Below are 24097 nucleotides of genomic sequence, written 5' to 3'. Positions count from 1 at the left end.
AAAAAGGAAACGTAAAGTGAAGACTTGGAAATTAGATGGTGGTGGTGGTGGTGGTGATTATTGTTTTAAGAGGAAGTACAACTAGGCAACCATCCTCTATATAATACTAATCAGAATGAAATAATGGAAGGGGTCCGACACTTCGAAAAATGAAGGTATCGGCCAAAGGAAGACAAGGGCCACGAAGGGCGTGAAAAGGAAAGACTCCCTAGCCCTCGCAAACCTAATAGCGTCGGGGTCGGAAAAGAACAAGAGTTGACCAAGGGAGGTCGGATAGGATAGATGAAAGTGAGGAGCCTGGCACAAGTAAGTGGAAGCAATGCCAGGACTCAGCTGAAGGCCCCGTGGTCGCCAACCCACGCTCCAAAGTTCAGAGCCCCTGGGGCCCCTTTTAGTCACCTCTTACGACAGGCAGGGGATGCCGTGCGTGTTATTCTACCGCCCCCACCCACAGGGGGACTGGAAATTAGAAGCAGCCAAGCTGAAGGAAGAATATAAAATAAGGATACAGAGACACTTACCAAAAGGGGAAATGAATACAGTAGAAGAAGAATGGAAAATTTTTAAGGATACTTTGGTGGGTGAAGCTAAAGGCTTGTGTGGAGTAACAGAATCGACCATGAAAGAAAAAGAGACACCTTGGTGGAATGACAGAGTCAGATTGGCTATAAAAGAGAGAAATTGGGCAAAAAAAAATGCTAGACAAAGAAAAGCAAAGAGATGCACAAGATCCAGGTGGCCAAGAAATAACTAAACTACAGGAACTCTACAGGGCAAAAAAACTTACAGCTAAGAGGATAGTAAGAGAAGAGAAAGAGAAAAAATGGAGTGAGTTTGTGGAAAAGTTGGACGAGGACAGCAGAGGAAACAAGAAACTTCTTTACAGAGTAATTAAAAACAAGCAAAATAACCTAGAAGACATCAAGGTAATAGAGCAGGACAGTGGATCAGTAGTACAAGAGGAAGATGGAATCAGGAAAGAATTCAAGACCAACTTTGACAAGCTCCTGAATGGTCAATACAATCTGAATATTGGGCTGCAGAGATACATCATTTGCAGATCATAGGTTAAATTCAAACCACAACCGCGATTTTCTCTCTTGTTTCGGTAGCACATTATCTGAACATTCCAAGTTCTTTGAAAATATTTAGCCCCCCGAACCGGTAGTTGAAATAGCTCTAACCGGTATGTGTGCACCACACATTTGCAATACATGATGTATGTCATTCGGACATGTATTATTCACAGAATATGCACATATAATACATCAAAACATTCAGCATGAATCTTCATCATTTAAATCCGAAAATTTAGCCATCATGTGTGTGTAACACATACACTAGCGTCAGAAAATTTAGACTCGCCTATGAATATTAATAATTTTCTTAAATAATTGTTTTCTCTGTGATGATAACTGGTACTTTAGTTCTGTTTCAGCACTTTCATAAAGTATCAGTGCATACTGCGAGATTTTACTTTATCTTTTCAAAGAAGTTGACAGATTTATGGTCCCCAGCTCTTACTGCTTGCTTCTACCTGGATAACTTCCGGCCCTTTCCCAGGTAATAAACATGCCTCTCTCGCATGATTACTTGTCCTTCTTGTTTCTTTGCTGTCTTGGAAGTTGACTGTTAGCCTACAGAAGTTATCCTGAGCAGATTCATATAAATCTCTTTACTAGATTGTTTATTTTCTACATTGTTATGTAGTAACAACGCACATCAAACAACCGAATATGGGGAAGAAGGCTAATATAACCCAAGAAAACAGAGCCAAGGCTTGTGCTTATAAAGAAATTGGGTGGTCAAACCGAAAAATTGCGGAAAAATTGAAAATTTTTAAGTGCAGCGTTCGCAGACCAGTGAAACGCAGAGAGGAAACGGGTAGTCATGAGGATCGCCCACGCAGTGGACGTCCAAGGAAGACTCCTAAAATTGAAGTTAACCGTATTTTAATCCTCGGCAAGCGTGACAGAAGGCGTTCAGCGGTAGATATTTGCTCAGAGATAAATAAAACAAGAGAACAACCTGTGTCTGTGATAACAGTGAAAAATCGTCTGCTTGAGGCAGGATTGTTTGGTCGCGTAGCAGCATGGAAGCCATTGATGAAAACTGTACACAAGCAGAAAAGGCTACAATGGGCCAGAATGCACGCTAAATGGACTGCTGAATGATGGAAAAGGGTGCTTTGGACAGATGAATTTAAATTTGAAAAATTTGATTCCAATCTTTGCCAATACGTTTGTCGCCGCCCCGGCAAAAGAGTTATGGAATCCTGCATAATTCCATCTGTAAAGCATGGAAGGAGGAAATATGACGGTGTGGGAATGTTTTGGAAATAATCAGGTTGGTGATTTGGTGAAAGTAGAGGGAATACTGAAAAAGAAACAATATCACTGTATCCTTTTGCACAATGCCGTGCCATCTGGAATGAGGCTGATTGGTGAAGGATTTGTTCTACAGCAGGACAATTATCCTAAACACACCTCTTATTTGTGCAAGCAATATCTGGAAAGAAAACAAGCTGAAGGAAAAGTGGAATTAATGGTCTGGCTTCCTCAATCACCCGATCTGTCACCTATTGAACTTTTATGGGAAGAACTTGACAGGAAAGTGAAAGAAAAGGTGCCAGGCAGTGTGGATGGGTTGTGGCAATGTCTGTTGGAAATCTGGGAATGTATAAATACCAACTCTTTGGAAATATTAACAGCTAGAATGCCACGCATCTGTAAAGTAGTAATCGAAGCAAAGGGTGAACACATTGATGAACAGGCAGTGTGATTGCTTAAGATGTTGTGATTGTGTTTCTAGCTCCCTGTGAATCAATGTAATGGAAAATCTAGTGAAATGTGTAATAAAACTAGTTACTTCTAAAAACATACGTGCAATCGTCGCCATAAGACCTATCTGTGTTGGTGCGACGTAAAGCCCCTAGCAAAAAAAAAAAACAACATACGTCATTCATGGTAAATGAAAATTCAAGGGTGAGACTAAACTTTCTGATGCTAGTGTAGTAAACAACGAAAGCAAGATGCAACAAAATCAACATGTGTTTCAAAGCTGTACGATTTGAGACCTTCATATGTTTCAAAGATATCACACGTAAATGGATATGTTTAACACCGAAACATTCCACATTCCAAGGAGAAAACATGTCTGATGAATAATGCCATCCAATGGAAATATTCACAACTTCTTCTAGCTGTATTTACTGGTAAAGTAGACCTACCGATCTATCGTCAGCGGCAGTTGAGATAGGCGCACACCTCCCGATCTATCATCAGCTACCAGTTCGAGGGTTAAGAAAAGGCTAGGTTAACAATTGGTAGCGAATCTGCCACCTGAGCAACTGCCCTAAATGCAGATCATTGATGACTGATTGACCTGACTCAGCAGTTCAGTCATCATTATAACACATCTCCAAGTAGCTTAGCATGAATCGACTCATATGGTCTGTGTTCTAGGACATCAGTTCCATCACTCTAAAGCACTCTGGTCAAAGTAGGTTGTGACAAAATTCCCTATAAACACACCGCATAAACTACAGAGACTTTGGGACTGTACACATGCTGAAGGTGATTTTTTAACAATATGTGACACATACTTCCGGGATTTTAAAACATCTCTTATCTTATGGCAACCTTCAGACGATATTTACAGAAAGACTAAACTATAATTAGATTATAAAGTCAACTTACAATTCCTCCAAGCACCATCTTCTCAAAGCGGAAGCCATTAAGGTTATATTCTGCCAGACTGTCCCGTACTCTTGGCTCTATCGTGTCCTTCAACAGAGCCTTGGCAAAGTGGTTCACGTTGGGCCATACCTGACGTATTATCTGTCAACACAAGAAGAGACTTCAACCAACCAATAACATTTTACAAAAATACATTCCAGGACAGAAATATATGAGACCATTTGGAAACTACAACAACAACATTTAACATTCTTTCAGACTTGCAGTACACACAGTTCATGAGGTGCAGACTTTGGGACATGACAGTCAACAGCCCAGTCACTAGTCAGTATTGATAGGTGAAGTTACAGAAGAGAAGAATGTGCCAGCAGAAGGAAGACCCAAAGTTACTTTGTCCCCTCCTCTTACCTCCTACTGGGCAGGAAAAATACAAGGATAAAGGCAACAACCTGTTAGTCAAGAGGTTGATAACAGGTGAAAGCTAAAATTCAAGTCACCACCCATTTCTCATTAGGTACAAGAGCTGTGACAGACACACTGTCTGAGAAGAATTACTGTTTGATAGTGAAACTACACTGTATCAGCTTAGGGACAGAGAAATGTAACTACAAATTTGGTGCTTTTCAGGTAATGATGATGATGGATGATGATGATGCTGCTGCTGCTTGTTTAAAGGGGTCTAACATCTAGATCCATCGGCCCCTAATGGTACGAAATGAGATGAAAGGTGATGACAATTTAAAAGTTCAAAATCATCCGCTGACCAGAATTAAAAAACGTGATGTTGAAAAATGAATGGATGTATATGAATTTCAAACAATCAGTGGCACCGAACCGCAATGCCCCACTTTCCCAGAAACTATCATAAACAATAGTATTACTGACCAAGGGACTGCTTCTAAAGGATGCTTGTTTTCTAAAGGGGTCCAAAATCCAGGTCAATGGCCCCTGATAATGGTACTTATCGCCAGTAAAGTAGAACCATGATATTTGTCATGTTACGGTACTAATCAACAGTAGTGTAGACTCATGGTGTTCAACACATTATGGTAGGCCTACTAAAGTATTGTACGTTGCACAGGCAATGCAGACGTATGGTGTTTCTCACATAATGGCACCACTCATAGGCAACGCAAACCCACGGTGTTCCTCACCTAGGTACTAATCATGGACGCCGGTATTCCCGTGGTGTTCCACACATAGTGGGTAGTAATCACAGGCAACGCAGACCCACAATGTCGCTCATGTAGTAGTGCTAATCACAGGCAATGCCCAGACCCGTGGTGTTTCTCACAATTGAATCGGTTATTGGAAAAAGGAAGAATGTCCAAGCAACCCTGTTTTGAGAAAACTGGAAAAAACTGAATAGCACCATATTATTGGTCCTGGAGTTTTGTGATACATTGCAAAGTTGTAAAGCTATGCAGGAGGAACATTATGACAGCCAGATAGAAGGCATTTTCACAACTGATTAAAAGTAAATTGAGGTAGAAAGCCTTGGACATTCTTCCTTTTTCCAACAATTCAAATTTTTGAAGGTACTGAAAACTATTTTAAGAGAAACACTCATGTCACCGTAACCAATTAGTTTATTGCATATAAATCCACAACAGATACAAAGAATACTTCTTAGCTCGGCACATACCACTCAACATTGCAATTCCTTACATGAAAACATTTTTTTTCATTGTCCTAATCAATTTCTACATCAGACTGATCATCACTGCTGTCCAAGGCAGTACAACTTCTCTTGAAATATGATGGCCACCACTGCTTAAATTCAACTACATCTTCAATTCTATGACTTTGGCTTGAAATGCATGAGGCTTCTTTCTACAATTCACTATCATTTCAACATACTGTTCAACTGAATACACCCTGTCTCGTCTCCGTAACACTCTTTTGATGACAGAAAAATCCCTGTCACAAGGCAAGAAAGAGTGGCCTCATATTGGAAAATAATTTTGAATTGTTTGAAATTTTCCTATCATGGTAAGATACATCAAAAATCGAACAACAGTGTTGTTCCTGTTTTGTCCAGCACAGGAATCACTAAAAAGGTGAAGTTCTCTAACTGTGTCAGGAAGTCTACGTAAATAATCATGCAAAAAGGTGCATACCTCGTTTGGACCACGATTAGCTTGACCTTCATGGTAGCAATAAAAATGAGCTGTGTTATCCTTCAGGTTATGAATTCCAAATACAAATAGCCAGAGTTTTCTTAAATAAAACATTTCTTGGACAGGCAGACATTCTGCATGAAGTCAAAAACTATCCCTACTACATCAACCCTTTCTGCACACAGTTTAACGATTTCTTCTTGCTTTTTATAAAACTTCGAAGCCCTACGCTTATGAATAAGCAACTCCGCAACTGCAACTCTTTTTGCCGTTTCATTTAGAAAAGTAGATTTGATCTTGGTCCGAGTTCCTTGCAGGTGGAACACACGTCAACCTGCGGGCGTCCAAATTTATACTGGAAATTTTCTTTAAAGTATTTCAAATAAAATTCATATTTGATATTCAGATCAGGGTTCTCTTCACAAAAAAGTGCATGCATTTTTTTCGCATTTAAGTCTGCGTCCAAGTAACGAACAATTTTTCCACTGTAATGTGATTGATGAGTTGGAAAAGATCTAATATGTTCATCTATCTTGAGAATATCATCTGGTTTTAGAGCATTTCCTCTATTGAGGTGTCATCACCTATTATCATTGGGAGACTGACCATTAACGAGTAGTGTTGTTAAGCGAACAATAGCCTTATCACTTATAGCATGTAAACTTGAATAAGCTTTGCAGCACACAGGCATCTTCTCAGAATCCTTCATAGTATAAAATTTAAATGTACCCTTTTTCACAAATCTTGGTTCCTCTTTTCTACTTCTTCTTGCTACTGGTGTATACTCTATCAGTCCCATAAGGCACAAGTCTGCCTCTTTCTTAGTTCTGCCATCATACACTGTAGAGATAATAGTCATTTGCTCCTCCTCCGTAATTCTGTCAAAACACCTCTTTGGGCAACTGCAAGAAACATTTAAGAGAGATATTAGGGAAATATAAGCAAAGTTATTGCTCATATAAATTATATCCATAATAAACAACATTATCACACATAAGCATTAAAAAACTTTTTAAAAATAACAGAGTTTCACAAATACCACCGAGTTATAGATACTGTTGAAATAATGAAACTACACGGTACTTACCTACATTGAGGTCCAGTAGATTTTGGCAGTACATTAACACCTTTCAAAGTAATGTATTGCTGGCCCAAGAACTTGGCCCTCTTACGTTTCTCTTTGCTACAAGCAGCAGTATTTCTAATGCCTTTTCTTCTTGGTAGCACTTGATCGTCAACAGACTCACTTTCGCTCATTTTAACGCTATTCGTCAGTATAATATTTCTAAAATTACTGTTTATCACCAGCAATAAATTGCAAATTGCAGTGAATAACTCTTCTAACTCACCAGAATAAGAACACTCTCCTCGTAAGATTGCACTCCGCACGACTCCCGTACAGTGGCACTGTTCATCGCAGTGAATGGAACAAAGATGAAAGTCCGGACAATCTTCCCTTTTCCACTCACCCGAAACTATAATGGCCCACAGATCCCAGCATTTTACACGGACATTCATCCTTTATCTACCAATCGATGCGTCCATGTATCGCGAGCAAATTGTATATCCAAGCTTAAATTTGATAAAATTGGACATTCTTCCTTTTTCCAATCACCGATTCAATTGTACTAATCACGGGTACTGGAAAACCCATACTGATTCAGCCTCTGTTGCTACTAATCCCAAATTTATTATGTACCTAACATAGTGGTACTCAAGTTAAGGCGACCCATGGTGTTCCCAACGTGGTGGTACTAATCACAAGTAGTTTCATAGCTCTAATACAATCACTCCTTGGTCGCCCCTTACAGTCTCCTCTTACAACAGGCAGGGGATACCGTGGGTGTATTCTCCGCCTGCGTCCCCCAACCACAGGGGGAAGGTAATGATGTGCTAATGTACTTATGCTTTCAGGCTCCACTTAGCGACAAACTACCACTTTTCTTCATGAACTAGAAACGAAGTATGTAGTTCCCATACCTACACATAATGTCACAAAGTAATTTGGTGACAAACAAACATTAAAAGAATGTTCACATTTTTGTGTCACACTGTACCAACAACTGATTGCAGTTTTAAAATTGAATAGGAGCTTAAGTTGTTGATACAAGAATGAAACAATATGGTCATATTTCTTCCACAGTTTTCTTGCATTGTTGAATAATACATCTGGATTTACTTCATACTGTTTCTTGCATGGTGCCGCTCCCAGTCAAACGCCGTTGGGGAACATGATGTCATTCTTATCGTCAAGGCACCATAATGTCAGGAGGGAAGAAGTTGGTGCTTTTGTCATTCAATGAATGAAGAAAACAAGAACTAACAGATTTGGGGATTTTAGGCCAGAAGATAAATTTAGATGAGATTAATTCAAAAGTTTGTAAGAGTTATTGACAGAAAAATTAACATGACTAGTCGCATGTCCATCCACTGACCAGAATTCAAAATGTGACGAAGAATGAATGGATGAATATAAATTTAAAACAATCAGTGGATCCGACCCGCAATGCTTTAAGTTGCACCGACACAGACAGGTCATATGGCGACGATGGGATAGGAAAGGCCTAGGAGTGGGAAGGGAGTGGCCGTGGCCTTAATTAAGGTACAGCCTGAGGATTTGCCTGGTGTAAAATTGGGAAACCATGGAAAACCATCTCCAGGGCTGCCGACAGTGGGATTCAAACCCACTATCTCCCGGATGCAAGCTCACAGCCGCGCGTCTCTAACTGCCCTTACCTCATACTCTTCAAACTCATTTCAGCAATAAGGGATTGACAGAATGAAATCCTAACATGATTACGCAAGTAACTCTCTGGGTACACTCAACACTGTTCCTGTTGTACTGGTGACATACCGGACTGGCGCTGTGGGGTCTAACAAGTCACTTTATTACACTGCATGACAATAATCCCTCTTTCTAAAAATCAATGCCCTTCACTAAAATGCCATTGACCTCAGACAAAAGGCAACAAATGTGGGGAAAGGAATGTGGCAGCCAAGGTCTCTAAATTTAAAAATAAGCACAATCTAACAAAATAAATTTGCATCAGGTCACAATATACCCTGCGCCACCACTCCCGGGTTAACTGAAAATTGCTCAGATAACAAATTAATCTCCCAGTAGCAAACACTTCTTATATTTTAAAGGTTCTTCAACCTCATACTTGTGAAAATTACCTAAAAATATTCTGCTAAAATGTTAAAGAAAAGTGCTGCATTATTTAAAGGGATTAATAGCTTGCATCCGGGAGATAGTGGGTTTGAACCCCACTGTCGACAGCCCTGAAGATGGTTTTCTGTAGTTTCCCATTATCACACCAGGCAAATGCTGCGGCCATGGACTCTTCCTCCCCACTCCTAGCCCTATCCTATCCCATCATCGCTGTAAGACCTATCTGTGTTGGTGCGACATAAAACAAATTGTAAAGGGATTAATGAAATTAAGGGAGTTGAAAAGAGGATCATACATTTTGCTTAGGGTCACAAAAACATATAGCCATTCGCGAGAATGTGGTGGTGATTATTGTTTTAAGAGGAAATACCATTGGGCATTCATCCACTATTAACAAAAAGCAGAAGAGAAAATGGAAGATGTCTGATACTTCGAAGAAATAATGTATCAATCAAAAAAGAAAGGCAAAGGCCATGAAGAGCATGGAAAACACCCCCTAGGCCTTGCAAACCTAATACCGTTGAGGTCGGAAAGGACAAGGACCAAGGGAGGTCGGATAGGAAAGAAAGGTGAAAGAGATGGTCTTATTTTTACAATTTTTTTTACGTCGCACCGACACAGATAGGTCTTATGAAGACGGTGGGATAGGAAAGGGCTAGGAGTGGGAAGGAAGCAGCCATGGCCTTAATGAGTGTACAGCCTGAGGACTTGCCTGGTGTGAAATTGGGAAACATGGAAAACCATCTTCAAAGCTGCTGACAGTGGGGTTTGAACCCACTATTTTCTGAATACAAGCTCACAGTTGCGCGACCCTAACTGCACGGTCAACTCGATCGGTAGATGAAAGAGAGGAGACTGGCACAAGTAAATGGAAGCTTTGGCACACTCAGAGGAAATGTGGTCACGAACCCACACTCCAAAATTAAGAGCTTCTGGTTCCCCTTATGACAAGCAGGATGTATTCTACTCCCCCCCCACCTACATGGGGAGGAGAGGCAAGTGTCACTTCTCTTGCACAAACAGTGGGACTCTAACCCAAACTTACAGCAACATGCAGCCACCTTGCTCTGTTTCAAATCAATAGTTCACAGTGATTACAGTGCTCCCTAGCAGATTCATCAGTACCATGAAGTTGTCACATGGCCGTTATAAAGTGTGAGTCTATCAGCTGGGATTACTGAAAGTGTATATCATCCATTCCAGAGCACAATAAACAAAACCGTGAAATCTAGTATTTATTGCAGTTTACAAACTTCATTATATAGGTCCATATTGATAGATATTTAAGAACTATTATTTGGTTTAACGATCCACCTAACCAATACGCTTCACTTTACAAGTGAAAACCCTCAATCTTAAAATATCTTGTGCATTCTTTGGTACATGTTTCGTCTTTTATCGAAGACTTCTTCAGCCATAGTGTCTCCGAAATTATTTGATGCCCGACGATGTCAAAATATAAATAATATATGCCAGACAACTGAATCTTAATGAGGCTCATTATAGTTCAAGATTCAGGTTCTCCAACAATCAGAGTTCAGATTTTTGTTACGATACATATTCTCTACCAGTCAGAGTTCAGATTTTCATTATGATACAGGTTCTCTATCAATCAGAGTTCAGATTTTCATTATAATACAACTGCTTGACCAATTAGGTAAGGATAGCATCACACCTGCACTCAACGCACTAGCTTCGCAGTTGTTTCCAAAATCAAACATGCCGGCCACACATATTAACATCAATGCAACTTCTACTACCAATATTCAACAACACGGCACATTCCCACAAATTCACTTCACCAACTGTACAATAAACAATTTGTATTTGAAATAAAGCTAGGTTATGATAACCTTCTATCAACGCTTTGAAAACGTATGACATTGTCAAGGTCTCTGATCCACTCACGGGAAATCAATAACCAAGCACATGTGCTCTGTTCAGTAAACTCAACTGTCAAGTGACATCTCGACAGAAATGTCGTATGGAAATTATAAAACAAGCTAAACATCCTTGTGTCTTAATTATTGCCAATATAGGCTTGCTGCATAATGTACTTTTATCTAATTAAAATACAGAATTATTACTGTCCAATAATTTAAAATTGATGAACCCATATCCTTTCTAGAATGTTTAAAAATGCACTAAAATCAATATACTCTGTTTTCTATAATACAGTACACCACTATATTAGAAAAAATATTTTACATGTTAAAATTTGATTCTAACACACCGAGTAGTGTGGCGAGAAGCAGATCAGAGCTAGGCTCAGATGGGAACCAGCTGTAGGGAGATACATCAATTTGAGGACTTTGTCTCTTGAATTTTATCAGATTGAAAGCTTCAGTATTCTCCAGCTGACAAATTAAGAAAAGATAAGGTCCTATTCTCCCACTTCCACGGCCAAAACTTAACTTCCACCTCATTCAGTACACTGAAGCTATGTCAAACCTCAAGCAACATCAATTAGAAGACTAAACATGCATGCGGCTGTGAGCTTGCATCCGGGAGATAGTAGGTTTGAATCCCACTATCGGCAGCCCTGAAGATGGTTTTCCGTGGTTTCCCACTTTCACACCAGGCAAATGCTGGGGCTGTACCTTAATTAAGGCCACGGTCGCTTCCTTCCAACTCCTAGGCCTTTCCTATCCCATCGTCACCATAAGACCTATCTGTGCCGGTGCGACGTAAAGCCCCTAGGAAAAAAAAACAAAAACACAAATAATTTTTTTAAAAAAAACCTAAACATGCACCAAAGAACGCATAAAATATTTGAGTGTTCTCACTTGTAAAGTGAAGTGTATTGATTAGGTGGATCATTAAACCAAATATTAGTCCTTAACCCTGGAAAGGGCGTGTCACGGTCTTTTCGACCGGCTTCAGAGATAAATGTTTAGAGTTCTTAACATAGTGGGCCGCTAGCTTCCATCCACTCAGTACATTACATTGGACTCATCTACTACCAATGTGCCTAAACAATTCATCCCTCACGCTCTTCTGTTTCAGCTTGAGTGCAATGTTCGACGAACCTGGTCTAAAACTCCTGGCATGCCCCATGACTTGCCCCATGACTTATGCGTGTTTATGAGTTATGTTTTATTTTACTTCTTCAGTTAATATAGTAAGAACGAGTCAGTTTTATTTTATCTTCATGTAAAATAGTGCGTTTGTACATAGTGAAGTCTAACACATCATGGATAGAAATAGCGAAAAAGAAATCGAAAGAATTTTAGAAAAGGAACATTTGCCAAATGTCAGGACTGCCTGAAGAAGAACAGCCCTCTGCAGCTCCATAAGACTTAGGACCTAGATGCCATGTATGCCAGCGACATATCTGCCAAGAACACTTGGCAGTGACATGTGTTCAGTGTGGTACGGAAATTCAAGAATTAAGTAATGACGCTGAATGGAAGTCAATTTTTGTATTGATAAAACAGCTTTGAACATTATTTACAAGTTGGTTCAACATTTTTTAATAGTTTTGAAACATTAAAAATAATTTCTGCTTAATTTGGGCTATCTTGTCTAAAATACCGTGCGCGAATCCTTACGGGGTTATTTTTATGCGATCTCTCCAGGGTTAATCTACTATTTAGACAAAAATGAGGCATACAATATCGAAAGTGCAGCAGAGTAACGCAGTGATAAGCACACAGCTTCCCACCTGATGAGTTATGAGGAGAGGGGAGGAAGGTGGAGCTCAACCTGGGCACAGAAGATATTTTCCTCTATTTCTGACTCAACCTGCAGTAAAGGATCCTGAACCTGTAGCAGAAAACGTAAGTGATTTTGTAACCGTGCACATCCAGACATGCTTCACTGGTTTAAAAGAGCTGACCTTCCAATAAACGGACACACCCAGGACACTGGCAATTAGCCACACCACAAAGAGCAGGAAATTAATTACATTATGACTTCCCTTAGCACAATCAATACTGCCAAGTAAACAAATCAGGAGACAACACACACATAAGACTTAGGGACCTGGAAGATGCACCTACTGCAACTTAAAAAAAAAAAGTCTAGATGCCATGTATGCCAACATATCTGCCAAGAACACTCGGCAGTGACACGCACGCACGCACGCATGCGCGCACACACACACACACACACAAAAATCACTTTTCAAATAGTTTTAAAACTCAAAGATCCTGGTCCTGTCAAGCTTTATTTGTAGGTGCTCAAATACAGCAGCCTCATACTGTTAGACTTACAGACACATAGAAATAACTCCTGTGGGACAAAATTCTGGAATCCTGACATCTCTAAAGACTGTAACAGTAGTTTGTGGGATATACAAGCAATATCATCATTACTTCAAAAATTAAGTTCCCAGAAAGTAACCGTAATTTAAATTTCTCCAGTCGCAAATACTGAATCTCTTTAGGCCTTCTCAACATCACTGTACTATCCTTGTAATGGTCTCTTCACTGCAGCAAAAAACTGCTAATTTCACTGAAAAGACATAAAACAGCTTGTACACTCCATAGCAATATTTATTATTATTATTATTATTATTATTATTATTATTATTATTATTATTATTATTATTATTATTTCTTCCTTATACCCAACTAAGAAGGGCGATTGAACTTACTTATCTGTTGTCGTTGCACCTTTTTTTTCTTCCAAAATCTTTTCATCTTCTCGTTGTGGCTTTTTTTGCGATCTTCTGACCAGGTTTTGTTGGTGGTAGTGCTTGGTTAATGTGTAAATTGTGACTGTCGACTAATTTTCTGAACTTAGATCTAACACAATGTCATCTGTGATGCGTATTTCCTGAAGATCTTTTCCAACTTCCAGCAGCCAATTGATTGAAAGGGCAAGGTTGTTCACAATTCTTTTGGTCAATCACTGATTACTCATTCTGAGAATATGTCCACAAAATTTCAAACGTCTTTTCCTAAAGGTGTCTTGAGATTTTCTCTGAGCGCTGGTACACATCATGAGATTTCCTGTCCGGCTCCATGGCTAAATGGTTAGCGTGTTGACCTTTGGTCACAGGGGTTCCGGGTTCGATTCCCAGCAGGGTCGGGAATTTTAACCATAATTCGTTAATTCCCCTGGCACGGGGATTGGGTGTATGTGTCATCTTCATCATCATTTCACCGTCTATTGATGCGCAGGTCGCCTACGGGAGTCAAATCAAAAGACCTGCACCTGGCAAGCCGAAGTCCTGGGACACGTCCCGGCACTAAAAGCCATATGCCATTTCATTTCATTTCATTTCATGAGATTTCCTTATCGTCCAAATTCTCCCTGTACAGACTGATCCAAAAATTTTCCTTAAGATTTTTCTTTCTTGCTTTTCTACATCTTTAATCAATGATCTGCCCCCAATCATCAGCATTTCAAATCCATATGGTGCTTCAGGCTTGATTACAGTGTTATAATGTCTTAATTTTTCATTTTGAGATATAGATTTTTTATTATATCTGCTCCAAGTGAGTCTGTATGCTCTCTGTAATTAAAGGACCCTTTCTTTGCTTCACGATTGAGTCCTCAAGGTTGGATAACTTCTCACAATCACCATCATCATCATCATCATCATCATCATTATTATTATTATTATTATTATTATTATTATTATTATTATTATTATTATTATTATTATTATTATTATTATTATTATTAAAAGACAAAAAGGAATGGATCAAAGCTTTGGCCTTAATGGATAGAGGTCATAGTCTTGCTGTTACTGTAATGGGTGTACTGTCCAAATTCAATAAGTATTATCTACAGCAACTGTAAAAAGTACCTGAGACCAAAGTAACCTGAATCATTACAATATTTGTGTGTGTATGCACGTTAGTGCTCAGCCTGAAGGAACCTCAACAGCTCCACCATTATCTGTCACAAATGGCCTAGGCATCACTGAAGAGGCAAACTAGGCAAATGTGGAGTGAGGCAGTTTCCCGCTGCTTTCCTCGTCAAGCCAGAAGTTATTACATATTAGTCTGCTGAGCCCACTGAAATGCAACATTTTTACACCATTTATAGCACAGACTGGCTGCGTAAGAAATGGCATTACTAGCATCGCTCCTACCTCAGTCACTTTCATATAGTCAAAGCGAAGGATAAGAGTGAGACAGGTCAATGTTCTAGCCTATACTAGACGATACAGTGCACTGTAAACACTAATGTATTTTTTAGGTCCCTAAATCATATACACACCGAGCTCGATAGCTGCAGTCGCTTAAGTGCGGCCAGTATCCAGTATTCGGGAGATAGTAGGTTCGAACCCCACTGTCGGCAGCCCTGAAAATGGTTTTCTGTGGTTTCCCATTTTCACACCAGGCAAATGCTGGGACTGTACCTTAATTAAGGCCACGGCCGCTTCCCACTCCTAGCCCTTTCCAGTCCCATCGTCGCCATAAGACCTATCTGTTTCGGTGCGACGTAAAGCAACTAGCAAAAAAAAAAATCATATACAACAGTAGAAATTATTAATGAATGTAGGTTTTCGTGGCTCAATGTCATTTATTAAAATAAATATTTCTTGACTAAAGCCACTTTATACATAATGAGTCTAACAAAAAAAGCAGAGCTTTCTGCCACATTTCATTGGCTTTCATCGATGTAAAGCATGTGAAGGTCTGCTGCTGACAGTAAACTTTGCCCTGAAGAAAGCCATTGAAACGTGGCAGAAAGCTTGAGTTTTTGTTACACTAATTAATATAAAGTGGCTTTAATCCAGATATAATGTTTATTTTAATAAACCACAAATCTTTCCTTATTCAGATCAGAAGTGCCAGTGATGTGCTGATGATACTGTTTTACGACGAAGTACAAATTCATAATACCAATATAATGGTCCGTTATTGGACACTCATTCATTCAAAAATTCATAACACTCCCCTGTCAATACTAATCAGAGAGGTGCGACACTTCACAGAATGAAGCTATGGGCGTTGGAAGAAACGAAAGGACAACAAAAGGCATGAAAATCAAACTAACCTGGGCCTCGTACAAAGTTAATACCGTCAGGGTCGGAAGAGTAACCAACGGAGATTTGATAGGAAGTAGGAAAGTTAGCAGCCTACTGCAAGCAATGCCAGACTCAGATAGGGGAGCCATGTCACCAACACATCCTCCCTACTTCACGGCCCCTGGTCTCACAGTGAGGGGATACTGTGTATGTATTTTACTGCTCCTGCCTCTCCTCAACAGTATTTTTCAAAATCTGGTATTAAAGTTCAGGGAAATCGGTGGTCTAGCGATATTAATGTGGCCGAAATCAGATGCGACACATTTTTTCTCCGTTAATATAATAATGTTATTTGCTTTACGTCCCACTAACTACTTTTACGGTCTTCGGAGACGCCGAGGTGCCGGAATTTAGTCCCGCAGGAGTTCTTTTACGTGCCAGTAAATCTACCAACACGAGGCTATCGTATTTGAGCACCTTCAAATACCACCGGACTGAGCCAGGATCGAACCTGCCAAGTTGGGGTTAGAAGGCCAGCGCCTTAACCGTCTGAGCCACTCAGCCCGGCTCTCCGTTAATATTAGTTGCATCCAAACAATAAAAGTTGTGAAAAAAAACATAATTTTGTATTTTAATGTTTGCTGCATATTTTACAGTGCAAGGAATAATAAAAACCAGAGATATTTTCACATAATTCCAAATATTCTCCAAATATGAATTCTATCTGAAAACTGTAGCCAACAAAACTTCTGTTGTAGAATATACCTCGCGTTCTTGACATGGCATAAACCCAAAAGCCCATATCATGTCTACAAGAAAACAGATAATCATTGTTGATAAACTTAACCATAATAGGCATTTTATTTGATCCTATACTGACTTGCCTAAATTGATTAAAGAAACTATTTAAAGTAATTTATGTTGGGTCCACCTTGTCAATACACTTCAAATCATTGAAAATTATTTATTATATCTTACATGTTTCAGGAACAATATCCATTCCCTTTATCAGTCATGTCAAATCAACGAATAAAAAATAATATAATACCATCTTTTGTTTCCTTTACAATTTAAAGAAGTATTGTATCCTAATTCACCATATCAACGAATAAACTAGTGAAATATTATGAAAATGATCATCACATAAAATTTAATATTTTGATGAATTGAATGAGAATATCTAAATAAATTTAAGGTCTTCAAGTTTTCTTCTTTTTCTTTCTTAAATGATCAAACGCTAGTTTATACAATGGGTTCTCTTCTGTACCTCTTTCATTTCAACTAGATTCAAAGATTTTTTGAGCAAGACAAATTTCTAAACTTTCTAAAACATTCATGTATTTTCCCTTTTTGGCCACATATATTAACTCCATGTCATTAGAAATATCTGTAAATTTATGATGTTTTCAACCACTGCTGTTATGTTTGACTGCATTAACATGTTCTTTGTACCTTATAGCCAAACTTCTTCCAGACTGTCCTACGTATCGTTGCCCACATGTTTGGCATGGCAATTTGTATATTCCTGACTTATTAAATATACATTTATTCTCTATTTTATCTGAACTGAAAATTAACTTATTAGTATTATCAGTTTTGTATGCGACATTGATGTTCATTTTTCTGAAAATTTTAGCCAGTTGACAAGAGTGCTTATTTCAAAAAGTTGAACTGCAAATTTCTTTTTCTCCTTTTGCTCTTTAATTACAGTTGTTTTTGGTACATGTTTCATTTTATTTATCATTCTATTAATAAATTTTCTGGAGTAGCCATTGTGATGAGCAACTGGGTAGATTACATTTATCTCTCTATTACAATTCTTCCTAGACATAGGTAAGTTTATAGCTCTATTAATTAAGCTGTAAAATGTTTCCTTTTCATGTTGATCTGGATGAATGCAGTAGTTTCTGATAATAGTATCTGTTTAAATAGCTTTTCTGAAAATTTAAAAATCAAAATGACTAGAATTTCTAGTAATTGTTAAATCTAAGTAACTTACAGTTCCGTCATTTTCAGGTTCCATCGTAAAATGTACTTGTTTATCCAAAGTATTTAAATACTCTAACAGACCATCAGATTTAACCTTTTGTTCATCGATAATAACAAATATATCATCGACGTATCTTAACCATGTAATCAATCCATCTATTTTGTCCACTATTTTATTATATTCCATGTAATCCATAAATATGTTTGCTAAAATACCTGAAGCCAGTGAACCCATTGCTAGGCCTTTAGTTTGTTTGTCAATTTTGTTGTCCAAAATGAAATAGTTATTTTCCAAAGTAAATTCTAGTAATGTTAAAAATTCTTCAATTTCCACCTTACTTAATTTGCTGTGTTTCATTAAATTGTTTCTTACTATTTTTTTATAGTATCTACGATACAAATGTTTGGAGTAGGCCTACATATCTTTGATATCCAAACTATGTATCTGTTAGCTCAATGTTTTTGATTCTGTTACAAAAGTCAATAGTATTAATTAGGTTTATCTGGCTATGACACTTAAAGTGTTCTTTTAAAAAACTTTGTATAAATTTGGCAGCCTTATAAACCAGGCTATTTCTAAAATTAACTATTGGTCTAATAGGAATTTCTTGTTGATGAATTTTTGGTGGCGCCCTTAAAGTAGGTATTTCTGGGCTCATGTTAACTAGACAGATCTTTGGAGTCGAATAAAAAAGTTATGTTATTGAGAATTCGTTAAAAGTTTTTTCTGCACAGGTATGTAGGATCTTTTTTTCATCAATTCAAAATTATTACTCATTAGAAAATTATAGTCTTTTCAATATAATCTTGTCTATCAGCACAATAGTATTACCTTGATCAGCTTTTGTCACAACAATATTATTATCATATATTTATCTTCTTCTTCTTGTTCAATAATTTAATATTCTTATTCAACTCCTTATGGTTCTCTACATTATGTTCTATCATATTGAATAATGTTCTATTAACTTCGTATCTAAGAGTAACTTGTTCATCAACTGGTAGGTTAGCTATGGCCACTTCAGTTTCAGCTATTAACCCGGCAACAGGCGCATGGTGAGAGAACCTCTCACTCCTTGATTTCATCATATCCCACTACGCAGTGGTTTTGCACAAGAGTATTCCAGGTTCAATGTTTTGTGTGTAAGTCAGCAACTGTTGCTTGTTGATGAGGGTTCACTGTTTTTGTTTGCGGTGCATTGCTGTAATCCTTGCAGTTCAGTGAGATTTTCCCTCACCTTGCGCCTTATTACATTTGTATTTCTGGCATTGTTAAGCAAGGCAGAATATCCTACATTTCTAACTAAAATATTGTAAAATACAATAATTCTTATGAAAATAAATACAAAAATCTTTAAATCACAAATTATATCTAAATATGTACTATCAAGATGATTTTCTTAATTCATTTCATGGGCGAGAGAAAATCTAACCGAGCGCCCACTCCCGTTCCAACTCACCACCACCCGTAGAATAAACTAAATTTGTGACTAAAATATTGTAAAATATAATAATTATTATGAAAATAAATACAGAAAGATTTAAATCACCAATGAAATCTAAATATGTACTATAAAGATGATTTTCTTCATTCATTTCATAGGCGAGAGAAAATCTCACCATGCGCCTGCTCCCGTTCCAACTCGCCACGCGCCCGTTGCCAGGTTAACACGACCAAATCTTTTCCATTATTATAATTCTCCTTTACCCAATCGAATTTAGGCCCTTTACTTAAAATGTTCATTTCATTATCAGATTATTTTGAGTTTTCTAATAGGTTCAAAGAACTTGTGTTCATTATCATCCAGAATATTTATCTTCTTATTATTACCCTTAAAGTGTTTTACTTTATTATTAAGTAAATATTGGAACTTATCCAATATCACTTGTTTCTTGCTCAAAATATTATACATTGAAGTTTCAATTTCTTCTGTAACCAGTCCCACTATTTTTGATGCTGTTTTGTCTATTATTAGATGCAACTCATAACTCATTATTAAGTCTGGATTTTTTAAGAAAAAGAAACTTTAATTTCATTCCTGAGCCATTCTTAATAACCTTATTCTATGTTTTTATCTCATTAGGACGTAACCTTCCTTTTTTTTGCAAGGATATCAAATGTTTTGGCACCAGTTTATAAGATAAACATTTTTAAGAAAAACTGTCTTTAGAGATTTTGGAATGTTAATTTTTAACTTCTTTAAATCTGTTAAACAGTTTCTTAGCCTGGCTGACATACTCACTGTTGATAACCTTAACCATAATAGGTATTTTATTTGATCCTGTATTGACTTGCCTAAATCGATTAAAGAAACTATTTAAAGTAGTTTATGTTGAGTCTACCTTGTCATGATTGAAAATTATTTATTATATCATGTTTCAGGAACAATATCCATTCCCTTCATCAATGAGGTCAAATAAATGAATAAAAACCAATATAACACTATATTTTGTTTCTTTTACAATTTAAAAAAGTATTGTATCCTAATTCACCATATCAAGGAATAAACAAACAAATGAAATAATATGTAAATGATCATTACATAAAATTTAATGTTTTGATTAATTGAATGAGAATATCTAAATAAATTTAAGATCTTCAAGTTTTTCTTCCCTGAATGATCAAACGCTAGTTTATACAATGGGTTCTCTTCTGTAGGCTACTTCTTTCATTTAAACTTGATTCAAAGTGTTCGCAAGATAAATTTCTAAACTTTCTAAAACATTCATGAATTTTCCCTTTTTGGCTGCATGTATTAACTCTATGTCATTTGAAATATCTGTAAATGTATTATTTTTCAACCACTGCTGAACATCTTTTATGTTTGACTGCATTAACATGTTCTTTGTACCTTATAACCAAACTTCTTCCAGACTGTCCTATGTATCGTTGCTCACATGTTTGACATGTCAATTTGTAAATTCCTGACTTATTAAATATACATTTATTCTCTATTTTATCTGAATTGAAAATTATCTTAATAGTATTATTATCAGTTTTGTATTCAACATTCATGTTCCTTTTCCTGAAAATTTTAGCCAGTTGATAAGAGTGCTTATTTTGAAAAGATAGAACTGCAAATTTCTTTTTCTCCTTTTGCTTTTGAATCAGAGATGTTTTTGGTACATTTTTAATTTTATTTATCATTCTATTCATTCTTATGAGCAATTTGGTGGATTATATTTATCTCTCCATTATAATTCTTGAAAACTTGAAGATCTTAAATTTATTTAGATATTCTCATTCAATTCATCAAAATGTTAAATTTTATGTAATGATCATTATCATAATATTTCACTAGTTTGTTTATTCACTGATATGGTGAATTAGAATACAATTAGGATACAATACAGGAGTAAGGAGGACATAAAATGCAGACTAGCACAAGTAGGGAAGAGCTTTCTTAAGAAAAGAAATTTACTCACATCAAACATTGATGTAGGAATTAGATATTTCTGAAGACTTTCATATGGAGCGTGGCATTGTATGGAAGTGAAACGTGGACGATAATTATTTCAGAAAGAAAGAGAATGATGATGATGATGATGATGCTTGTTGTTTTAAGGGGCCTAACATCGAAGGTCATCGGCCCCTAAAGAAAGAAAGAGAATAGAAACTCTTGAAATGTGATGCAGAAGAATGCTGAAGGTGAGATGGATAGATCGAATCACAAATGAAGAGATACTGAATCTAATTGGTGAGAGGAGATCGATTTCGCTAAATTTGACGAGAAGAAGAGATAGAATGATAGCACACATCTTTAAGACACCCAGGACTTGTTCAGTTGGTTTTTGAAGGAACTGTAGGTGGTAAGAACTGTAGGGGTAGACCAAGGTACGAATAGGACAAGCAGATTAGAGCAGATGTAGGCTGCAATAGTTTCATAGAAATGAAAAGGTTAGCACAGGATAGGATGGCATGGAGGGCTGCATCAAACCAATCTATGGACTGATGAATCAAACAATAACAACAACAACAACAACAACAACATTTTTAAATTGTAAAAAAAAAAAAAAAAAAAAAATCACTGATGAAGGGAATGGATATTGTTCTTGAAGCATGTATGATGTATGTATGTTTAGTCATCAGCCCGAAGGCTGGTTAGATCCTCAACAGCTCCGCCATCAGCTGTCATAGATGGCCTAGGCATTACTGAAGAGGCGTACTAGGGATATGTGGAGTGAGGTAGTTTCCCGTTGCTTTCCTCACTGAGCCAGAAGTTGCTATTACATATCAGTCTGCCAAGCCCACTGAAATGCATGCACCAATCGACCCTATGAGCAATAGTTTCACACCATTCATAGCAGGGACTGGCTGCATAAGGAATGGCATTTCTAGCATCGCTCATACCTCAGTCACTTTCATATTGTCAAAGCCAAGTATACGACAGAGACAGATCAATGAAAGTAACAAAATTGCTCTAGCCTATACCAGAAGACATACTGCACTGTATACACTAGGTCTTGCCAGCAAAGGCACCTATGATATAAATAATTTTCAGCCATTAAAAGTGTATTGACAAGGTGGACCCAACATAAAATAAAATATTTCAAATAGTTTCTTTAGTAGATACAGATAATCATATCAATCAGAAAGAAAATGAAAATCATCATCAAATAAATAGGAAAACTTTACAAAGGAAACAGGAGGGAGGAATTAAAGACTCCTTTGACCTTGGATGTCACTGAGCCAGAAAGAAAAGCTAAGCAGGCTGGCCTATAGTGCCCTAACAGACCACAGAGGTGTACTCAGAGTTGACAAACATCCCCAATTTTAACGGACAGTACCATATTTCTGCTTCTATATCCAGCAATTCTTATCCGAGACAACAATTGTGCTGTATTTCACTGTAATTTGAAACTCAAAAAAATCCACCATTGTTTCCACATCTGATGAATATCAACAGCTTTATTTCCTTCAAGCAGGCCAGATTTCATCACTCTTTAGTTTCTTTCTCGTTAATTTCTTTAAACTTTTCTTCAGTTCAAGCAAAACATTTATAACATTTCTAAGAATGACAAAAAACCTGTTAACAGTAGTTCAGAGGAATATACCGAGACTGAATGAGCTGGTGTGAACAATAAAATCTGTTAATGCACTTATTAATAAAATGCAATAGGAAATACGAGGCCAGTTGATTTCCTCGACCGCACATCTGTACCATATTTTTATTTCAGATTATATGTCAAATAGGTTTGAAACCAAAAGTAGAGTCCAGCAGGAAAGTGCCATGTCATCACTCCTGTTCATCACTGTTATGGATCGGATCATAAAGTCCATCAAAGAACAATGCAATGAGCCTAACACTAATATTTGCAGATGATGTTCTGATCTGGGGAGAAAATGAAGCAGAAGTACAGGAGAAACTAATCTTTTGAATAGCAAGTTTAAAGAATATGGACTGGACATCAGTAAAACAAAAATTCTTCAAATGGCTATCAACAGGAAAGGCATAGATGACCTACTTCATTCCAATTCTCACCTATGGGCTCTAAACATGTGCCCAACATAACAAGGCAAATAGTAAAATCCAGTCAACAAAAATGAAATTCATCAGAACAATGAACCAAAAGACCAGGAAGGACAAGATTAGAAATGAAGCAAACCTGTTACTGAGCTTTCAGGAAGACTCAGGCTACAATGGTTTGGACATGTTATGAGGATGGACGGAACAAGAATAGCAAGGAATTACTTTGATACAGCAGTGAAAGGGGAGAGGCCAGTTGGAAGACCAAGGAATCGATGGATAGATAAGTGAAATCGGAGGTCAGCACAAGGAATGTCAAGCAGGAAGACAGAGCAATAGAAAGTATATTTTGACAGGAAGAAGTGGAGAGTGCTTTTACACCACACCTGGGAAACTGGAGCTGGAAAATGATGATGATGATGATGATTATTATCTGTCAACCCTGGGTGTTCTATCTTATCTCTGCTAGGGACCACAGCAACTGTATTAAAAAAACTAACCCATCAACCAATAGAAGAAACTGAGTGATGCAGAATGCTTCCTCAGGTAAATAGCTGGAGCTCTGCAAGTATACTACAGAGTGAACTTCCTGGAGGCAGAAGCCATAAAGTTTAGTCATAAAAGCTCAGATAACAGTAAATGTCAGCGGAAATGAGTCAGAGAAAGGAGATAAGAGACGTTCACATCACTTAAAGAGGGCTTGCGACATTCTGGTAAACAAC

The 24097-nt window shown here is 37.5% G+C and overlaps 1 protein-coding gene across 4 annotated transcripts in view; it reads right to left on the bottom strand.

Annotated features, from left to right (window-relative positions):
- Esyt2 (extended synaptotagmin-like protein 2) overlaps nucleotides 1–24097 on the bottom strand; it is a 297125-nt gene that overhangs the window by 241538 nt on the left and 31490 nt on the right. For 3 of the 4 annotated variants that reach the window (XM_067136116.2, XM_068225186.1, XM_068225187.1), the window contains exon 3: nucleotides 3699–3839. In XM_067136116.2, the coding sequence (XP_066992217.2) occupies nucleotides 3699–3839 (141 nt within the window). Of the gene's footprint in view, nucleotides 1–3698; nucleotides 3840–23875; nucleotides 23941–24097 lie in introns of those variants that run through there. The other variant, XM_068225188.1, reaches the window with a different exon arrangement.

This window comes from Anabrus simplex, chromosome 1 (genome assembly GCF_040414725.1).
Source record: "Anabrus simplex isolate iqAnaSimp1 chromosome 1, ASM4041472v1, whole genome shotgun sequence".
NCBI classification, from domain to species: domain Eukaryota; kingdom Metazoa; phylum Arthropoda; class Insecta; order Orthoptera; family Tettigoniidae; genus Anabrus; species Anabrus simplex.
Note: the sequence above shows the minus strand (reverse complement) of the source record. Positions and strands in the feature narration are given on the sequence as shown.